Genomic DNA, 9494 nt, shown 5'->3' with positions numbered 1-9494 from the left:
AAAAAAAATGATAGAGAGAGAAAGAGAGACTGAAAAAAAAATGATAGAGAGAGAAAGAGAGACTGAAAAAAAAAACCCACTGGCACAATGTATAAAAAAAAAGAGATTTTTTTTTATTGTTTCCAAGATCAAAGATCACAAACTTTTCTTAAACCGAGAGATGCCGAGACTGAGAGCTGACGTCAGTTGTGCAAGATCACCAGAACTTGCGCAGGAAGGGTGAGTAAAGAAAGTTTCTTTTTCGAGTTCTTTTGTCACCAACGCAAACGTTTTGAGGAATGCTTCTAAGGGAAAGTGCTCTGTAGTTGTGTTCATTTTAAATAAATAAATAAATAAATAATAAACAAACCGTATAAAGAAAAAGAAAAAAAGAGAGGAAAAGAGAGAACGTCAGTGTGAATTGAAAAGTGGAAGTGTTTTCTGACGGCGAGCTGAAGGGGGAAGCTTTAGTAGACTGGGTATTAAATCGCGGGCTGTCGAACAGCCTAACTGATCAGCTGGACGAAAACCAGGAGGAGATCGAGGAGAGGGGCGGAGGTGAACTTAAGCCACTGAGAGTGATAGAAGCCCCTCGGACTCTCCTGGAGAATCTGAAAGTACCCGAATCCAAGGGGGATTCTAACGAATTGGATGATTGGTTACAGGTGATATCGAAAAAACAAACGGTATATGGCCTACGGGAGGCAATGGTGGTTTTATTGACACATGAAGCCGCTCGAGGATCGGCGTCGAAGTTCCTTGGACGACAGATTAAAGAAAATCCTCGACTGACATGGAGACAGCTGTAGTCGGCCCTGGTGGAAGAATATTCCAATGAACGAACAGCTCTCGATGCTATGAGAGAGATGGTCCGAATCCGGCAGAAATCTGGAGAGGAGATAGTCACGTTAGGAGAGCGAATCTTCAGATTAGCTCGGAAAGACTTCTCCGACAATACTATGAGAGAAGGTAGGGCCGTCCAAGCCCTGTTGGCGTGTTGGCGTCTATACCCGGAGAGGCTTTAAGGGAAGAGACGTCTGAGTCGATGTCATTAAGGGTAGCCCGTTCGATTTACGGAAGGCAGTTGAATTAGCCTAGAATAGTGAACGGGTATGGATGAGAATCAGCCGTCCCTGACTACACGAAGATGTTACGGAGAGCCATAAACTTATCTGAGAGTGCTGATTGAGTCGAGCCGAGAAAACTCCGTTTTGGAGAAGAAAGGATCCAGAAGGATATCAGAGGGGAAGGGAGCGACAAGTGGGCCCTGTGCTCTCTTCAAGTCGGAGGGGGATGGAACGTTTGGTCCTTAGATGGGAGGGACATGGAACAGAGAGCAGTCCAATCTGTGCGAAGCATGGTAACTTTAGCTTGGCAGCTAGTTGATGTATAGACGCAGCGGATCGCAGATTAGGAAGAAAAAGATATAAGGATCAAGTACCCTCTGACCCGCCAGAGAAGAGATCCAGAGCTCGAGTGATCTAAGTTGAGACCGCTTTCAGGCTGCCTAAAGGCGCCCGAGGAAGGAGACCAATGGAGCTAAGACCAAATGATGTTCGCAGCCCGGGGAGCCAGGCGACCCGAGAAGAATTTACTGAAATAAGCTTATATTAAACAAAATTAGTAAAATAAACAAGTATATATAAAAAAAAAAAATTAGCACAAAAACCGGTGGGGATTATCTTGTCGTGAAATATGGTCCCCAAACATGGGGTTTGAAAAAAGAAAACTTTACAAGCAGCAGTAAATTTTAGCGACCTTTTTCAACAAGAGAATACAAACAAAACAAAATAAAATAAAGAGTTACAAATTACGTTTTTTACCTCACGAATTCAAAGGTATTAATTTTTTTTATATAAAAAAATTTACAATGGCTAGTTTCAACGCAGTAAACTTCCTTCCTACAAGGCATGTTTTCGGGGTGAGAGCACTAGTGTGGGAGAGAGAGAGAGAGAAAGAGATGGTAGGGGGAGCCTACCGTGCAAGAAAGTGTTCTAGTGGCGATGAATCTGCTCAAGGTTTTTTCTAATCGTTTAGGGGTTTTAAACATTTCTCATGCAGAATAATGTCGAAATACGTGAAAAAGTAGTAGTCGGTAGGTGAGAGATCTAGAGAGTATAGTGGATGAGGCAGAGTTTCGTAGCTCAATTCATTCAAATTTTTGTAAGGTCAGTTTAAAGACGTGCGGTCGGGCATTGTTGTGGAGGAGAATTGGGGCTTTTCTGTTGACTAATGCTTGGTGTTGTTGTCGAAGTTTCTGATGCATTTCACCCATTTGTTGACAGTACTCCTCCGTCATAATAGTTTCATCTGAATTAAAAAAAAATCAATGGATGAGACCAGTCGCAGACCACCAAACAGTCAGTATGTGCAAATCTGGCTTCGGGAAGTGTCGTGGAGCTTCTTCGGCGTCTAATCACTGAGCTGAGCATTGCTGGTTGTCGTAAAGAACTCACAATCCGGTCGAGAAACGGGTCGCTCTTGTTGCATAAAAACATGGAAGATGACACTTCATAATAACGTTTCTTTGGGTTGTCGTTCAATTCATGAGGCACCCATTTATCAAGTTTTTTTTGTCTTCCCAATCTTTTCAAATAGTTGGAAATCGTCATGTACATTGCGTCTGATCCAGAAGCAAATGAATTAGTTTTGACTAAGGTTCTTTATTGATTGTTGTAAACATCCGATGGCCAACCACTATGCTCATCACCTTCAAGACTATAGTCGCCGCCACAAAATTTCTTAAACCACTATTGTGCTGTGCATTCAGCAGTGGTTCTTGTGCCAAACGCTTGATTGATATCGCAAGCTGCTTCAACAGCTTTTCTGACTAACTTGAATTGAAATAAGAAAACTGTGCGAATTTGTTTTGTTCCATCTTGTATTCAACGTTCTGAAAAGAAGACATAATTGTATTAAAACGATTGCAATTTAAACTAGACAACCCGTGACCCGTTGGGTCAGTATGTTATATTACCTATGGAATTAATGTATGAGCGTAATACTTGTGACGTAAAGAAAATAGTTTTTGTGACATAACAGAAACATTTCTATGAAAGTATATTAAAATGAAAAAAGAATAGAGATAGATTTCTATGAGTCGTTCTGTTTATAATTGTTTATTCTTGAAAAGAAAAAAAAATTACAGCCATTGAATTATAAGTGGTTTGCCATACTTATAGGTAAATGAGCACTGGACAGATACCATAATACTTAAAGTTAAATTCAAATTTTGAAATATCTTTTAATTTAAACGCGAAAAAAAAAATTGGGTCGCTGAAAACGTACACAGTAAAACAATACATTGTAAAATAGTAGATTTATTTGTAAGAAAATTGCGTTAAAATAGCTTAAACGTGATACGGAAATGAACGATGCAAAAAAAAAAATGCAGAAAGTATTAACAATTGTTTATTTGGATAATTTAAAACACAAAAAAAAAAAAAATTAGGCCGCTGAAAACGTACACAGTAAAAAAAAAATATGTTGTCAACAGGTCAAAGTTGATTTATTTGTGAGAAAATTGCGACATTATTAGTAGCAGGAGACGTAGTAGAGTAGTAGTAGGGAAAATACATGTCAACCAGTAGTAGTAATAGTAAGATAAGGAAGAGGAGGCGTAGTAGTAGTAGTAGTAGTAGTAAGAGGAGGAAGAGGAGGCGTAGTAGTAGTTGTAAAGAGGAGAAGTAATAGTAGTAGCAAGAAGAAGAGGCATAGTAGTAGTAGTAGGAGAAGGCGGATAGTGCGCAAGCAAACAAACAAACAACCAAGAACGACAGAGTTTTAGTATTATATAGATAGATGATTAGATAAAGCGAAAAACGATCTTTAAGATAATATATAAAGTAAAGCTATTATAATAAAAACTTATTTGAAAATGCATCACTTAAGATCAAAATTAAAAATTCCGCAAAAACTTCCTTCTCAACCTAATATAAAAGGAACTTTGTGTGTCTCTGAGTTCCTTCCATATGGACTCCAAAACAGCTGGGCCAATTTTAATGAAATTTCACACGATGATACTCTGTGTCTGGCAGTGTTTTGTATCGAAATATATTCTCAGTAATTGATAATCGAAATAATCCGGTGAAAGAAAGAAATCAAGCGATTTTGACCAGAGTTTACGCCTTACACAGCTAAACATCACAAGTGCTTTTGAGAAGTTTTATTACCACACAAGCAATAAGGCCAGGCATATGATGTCAACGGTATGTTCTTTGATATGACAGAGGCGTGTTCGAAATGAATGTTCCTGTTTAGAGCACAATTGAAGTATGATACTTGACTTTTAGATTTTAAACTTTAATGTGACTTAGTCCACAATACATTGTAGTCTGCTGAAGTTTGTCAAGATATAGAGCTCACTCAAGAATAGAACCATTCATTTCATTTAGGGGTGACGAGGTTTAGAGAGATCGAAAGTTTCTGTTAAATCGTCTCGTAAACTAATCAGAATCACAAATAAATCGGCTTCTAATTTTTTTTTATTTGTTGATTGAGTTATTATCCAAATAATACGAATAACGATACAATACAGAAACGTAATCTAGCAGTCTTTATTTTATCACCGTTCAGTGATATGCAGAGACACTTTGATGATCGTCTCATCAGTAAGAGGTGCGATACTTAATAGACTTTACATCCATCGAGCCATAAACCATTTCAGATCTGTATCTGAAAGAGGAGTAAAATAAAGTGATGGGGGTATGAGACGAATGGATTCGCCAATCATTTTTATAACCAATGGCTGTGCTAAACAACCAGCAAAAACGGCCCAAAATTATTATAAAAATTGTCGAATTTTGGATTCAATCAGTTCGCCGTTTACTACGTCACGGACCACATTTAATTCTTGGCCGCCATCTTGGTTACTGATCTAAACTACGCCGTCATCTTTGTTCAACAGAATGTCTCAGAATTTAAGAGGTTAACTACGCCACGGACCGCATTTGATTCTTGGTCGCCATCTTGGTTACTGATCTGGACTACGCCGCCATCTTTGTTGAACACAATATCTTAGAACTTAAGAGGTTAACTACGCCACGGACCGCATTTGATTCTTGGTCGCCATCTTAGTTACTAATCTGAACTACGCCGCCATCTTTGTTCAGCACAATGTCTCAGAACTTAAGAGGTTAACTACGCCACTAACCGCATTTGATTCTTGGTCGCCATCTTGGTTACTGATCTGAACTAAACCGCCATCTTTGTTCAACATAATGTCTCAGAACTTAAGAGGTTAACTACGCCACGAACCGCATTTGATTCTTGGTCGCCATCTTGGTTACTGATCTGAACTACGCCACCATCTTTGTTCAACACAATGTCTCAGAACTTAAGAGGTTAACTACGCCACGAACCGCATTTGATTCTTGGTCGCCATCTTGGTTACTGATCTGAACTACGCCGCCATCTTTGTTCAACACAATGTCTCAGAACTTAAGAGGTTAACTACGCCCCGAACCGCATTTGATTCTTGGTCGCCATCTTGGTTACTGATCTGAACTACGCCACCATCTTTGTTCAACACAATGTCTCAGAACTTAAGAGGTTAACTACGCCACGAACCGCATTTGATTCTTGGTCGCCATCTTGGTTACTGATCTGAACTACGCCACCATCTTTGTTCAACACAATGTCTCAGAACTTAAGAGGTTAACTACGCCACGAACCGCATTTGATTCTTGGTCGCCATCTTGGTTACTGATCTTAACTACGCCGCCATCTTTGTTGAACACAATGTCTCAGAACTTAAGAGGTTAACTACGCCACGAACCGCATTTGCTTCTTGGTCGCCATCTTGGTTACTGATCTGAACTACGCCGCCATCTTTGTTCAACACAATGTCTCAGAACTTAAGAGGTTAACTACGCCCTGAACAGCAATATATTCTTGGTCGCCATCTTGGTTACTGATCTGAACTACGCCGCCATCTTTGTTGAACACAATGTCTCAGAACTTTAGAGGTTAACTACGCCACGAACCGCATTTGATTCTTGGTCGCCATCTTGGTTACTGATCTGAACTACGCCGCCATCTTTGTTGAACACAATGTCTCAGAACTTTAGAGGTTAACTACGTCACGGACCGCATTTGATTCTTGGTCGCCGTTGTGAAGTACGTTGCTACGGCTACAACTAAATACGAAACGGTGTGCAAAGCACGCAGAGCTCTGTACAAAACACGTCTCCGGTAATAAAGCTTTTGGTGCTTAACTTGAAAACGACTGCCTTTGTTCTCTGTTACATTTCGCATCATTACATGGTGTAACGAAGTGGGATTTAATTTTTTTCTTCTTTCGGGAACAACGTAAACACTGTGGATAATTATAATCGTTCATCAAATCGTACATATTTTAACTCGGACTTTGTGGTTACATATCCCTGGCACGGAATTTATCAACCACGTGGATTCGGTCATTTTTATACATTCGTCGGCAACAACATGGTATATGCAATTCCACCACCAGTGAAAATGGAAATGGACGGCGATTTACGAGAGAACTGGGCCCTCTTCAAATTAACCTGGGAAAATTATGCAGCTGCAACGGAAATTGGAAAAAAAGCAGCAAAAATACAGGTAGGAACTCTGCTTTCTGTCATCGGTAAAGAATGTTTACAGATATACAAAAATCTGCCAATATCGGAAGAGGAACAAGCGAGTACAAAAAATATTGTGGAAAGGCTCACAGACTACTTTGAGCCTAAACAAAACACCATATACCAACGGTATATGTTTAATTCCTGCACACAGAAACAGGACGAAAAATTTGACAGTTACTTTAATAAATTAAGAAACCTAGTTAAAACCTGCAAGTACGGTGCACTTGAGGATGAATTACTACGTGACCGAATTGTGATAGGTACCAGCAATAATAATGTACGGGCCAGACTCCTTAGTGAATCTGGACTTAACTTAGACCGGACAATAGATATTTGCCGAAGCACTGAACAGGCTGAACAACAGCTCGGCAAACTTAACAAATCAGTAGAGAACGTCCACTTCACGAAAGCAGACAAAAAAAAAGACACGCGAATTTATAAAGGACTGCAAATTTTGTGGACAGAGCCATGACAAAGGGAAATGTCAGGCCTATGGACTAACGTATGCGATCTGCCGAAAGCGCAATCACATTGCCAGGGTATGCCAATCACAGACACAGCCTACCCCACCACAACGGCCAAACAAACCCATGACGCAACGAACTGCAAAAGTGCGCTATGTTGAAACAGAAGTGCCCAGCAGTGATGAAAGCATTTATGTTCTGGGATCTCTGTCAGACCGCAAACAGTACCACGCAGACATTTGTCTATCCATCCCAGGAGACAGTGCAAGAACCACGTGTAGATTCCAAATTGACACAGGAGCAAGCTGCAGCACCTGTGCCCTTGCCGACTATAAACATCTAAAAAAAACACCACTACAGCCTTCTCACACAAGGTTAAGGCTGTACGACAATTCCATACTGCAACCCTTGGGCTCAGTAATACTTCATTGTGAGATAAATGGCATAAGAAAAAAAGTCAACTTTCAAGTGGTGGACAGCAACTCACCTTCACTACTTTCCGGACAGGCTAGCTCAGCTCTGAGGCTGATAGCTTTTAATACAGAATGTGTTCAACAACTGAGTGAAGTAAAGGAGGCAAGGACAACTACTAAAGAAGACATCCTCAGAAAATATGAAGACGTTTTCTCTGGCCTGGGGAAGCTACCAGGCAAATACAAAATCGAAATCGACCAAAACGTCAAGCCTATACAAAATAATCCCCGCAGGGTTCTTCTGCCACTGAAAACGGAATTAAAAAGAAAACTCAATGAATTGGTCGATCAAGGAGTAATAGCCTGGGTCACAGAACCAACCCCATGGATCAACAACCTGGTTGTCGTCCGAAAGCCAAACAAACTGCGGATATGCATTGACCCATACAACCTAAACAAGGCGATCAGGCGCAACCACTACCCAACACCGACTGTTGAGGAAATTGCAACTAAAATGAAGAAGGCCAGATTGTTTTCGGTTGTTGACACTAAAGATGGCTTTCTTCAGGTTGTTTTAGATGAATCATCTTCCTACTTGACAACCTGCTGGACCCCATTTGGCAGAATACGATGGCTTCGAATGCCATTCGGAATCAGCTCAGCCCCCGAAGAATGGCAGCGACGACTCGACCACTGCCTTGAAGGACTTGAAAATACCCAAGTTATCGCAGATGACACCATAATCTACGGGTCTGGTGACAGTGATGCGGAAGCGGACAAAAGTCATGATGCTGCCTTTACAGCGCTCCTGGAAAGGTGCCGCAAAGTTGGAATAAAGCTGAATCCGGACAAGCTCACCTTTAAAAAATCTTCTGTTAGTTACATGGGACATATCTTCAGCGCACAAGGGCTAGCACCCGATCCAGACAAGGTCACGGCAGTATCAGAGATGCAACGCCCTACAGACATTCAAGGTGTTCAACGATTGCTGGGAGTTGTAAACTACCTCGCCAAGTTTGCCCCAAAACTCAGCACAGTATGTGAACCACTGCGACGCCTTCTTGACAAGGAATCTGTGTTTGACTGGCTACCACAACATGAAACAGCATTCACGCAGATCAAACAGCTTATCACCAAAGCCCCTGTTCTTCACTACTATGATGTGAGCAAGGAGGTCTCACTTGAATGTGACAGTTCAGAAGTTGGCCTTGGGGCAGTCTTAACACAAGATGGACACCCAATAGCATATGCATCCCGGGCACTCACAAAAACTGAGCGAAACTATGCCCAAATAGAGAAAGAGTGTCTTGCTATCGTTTTCGCAGCAGAACGATTTGAACAATACATCCTTGGCAAAGAGAAAGTCAAAGTACTCTCCGACCACAAACCCCTAGAGTCAATATTGGCAAAACCCATTCATGTGAGCCCAAAGCGACTCCAGCGAATGCGATTAAGGCTCCAAAAATACTCTCTAGATGTGAGATACAAACCAGGACCCCAAATGTACATTAGTGACACACTATCTCGGGCATCACCACCTACTGCCCCAGCCACAATGGAAGAGAACCTTACCATATTTCATCTGCAAGAACAGGAACTCGCAGAAGAGTTAGAAAACATCAATATGGAAGACGACCACTTTGTCACTGACCACCGCCTCTCACAGATACAAGAGGAAACTAACTGTGACGCAACATTAAGGACACTAATGGAAGTCACAAAAAACGGGTGGCCAGAGGACAAAAACGACAGCCCACTCAACATCAGGGAATACTGGCCATACCGCGACGAACTGTCTTCTGAAAATGGCCTGGCATATCGAGGCACACGCCTCATCATACCGACAAAACTTAGACCCGACATGATCACCAGAGCACATAGATCCCATCTGGGCATTCAATACACACTAAACACAGCCCGGGATATAATGTTCTGGCCACGAATGCATGCGGAGATCACGGAAGCTGTTCAAAGGTGTGAAATTTGCCAACTGACACAACCACAACAACAAAAACAACCTTTGATGACCCACCCGA

At 41.4% G+C, this 9494-nt stretch overlaps 1 protein-coding gene across 1 annotated transcript; it reads left to right on the top strand.

Moving 5' to 3' along the window:
• The first annotated feature begins 6423 nt into the window (after positions 1 to 6423).
• Positions 6424 to 7053, top strand: LOC145291040 (uncharacterized). Its single transcript, XM_080136546.1, has one exon. It carries the CDS (start codon positions 6424 to 6426, stop codon positions 7051 to 7053), a length of 630 nt encoding a protein of 209 aa, XP_079992672.1.
• Positions 7054 to 9494: the final 2441 nt, after the last annotated feature.

The sequence above is a fragment of the Euprymna scolopes genome, chromosome 12, assembly GCF_053919585.1.
Source record: "Euprymna scolopes isolate OS-2025 chromosome 12, ASM5391958v1, whole genome shotgun sequence".
In the NCBI taxonomy this organism is placed as follows: domain Eukaryota; kingdom Metazoa; phylum Mollusca; class Cephalopoda; order Sepiida; family Sepiolidae; genus Euprymna; species Euprymna scolopes.
This window is presented reverse-complemented; position numbering and strand designations above follow the sequence as displayed.

What these genes read in the sequence shown, in the direction of transcription:
- LOC145291040 (XM_080136546.1), top strand. Translation starts at nt 6,424, where the DNA reads ATGGTATATGCAATTCCACCACCAGTGAAAATGGAAATGGACGGCGAT.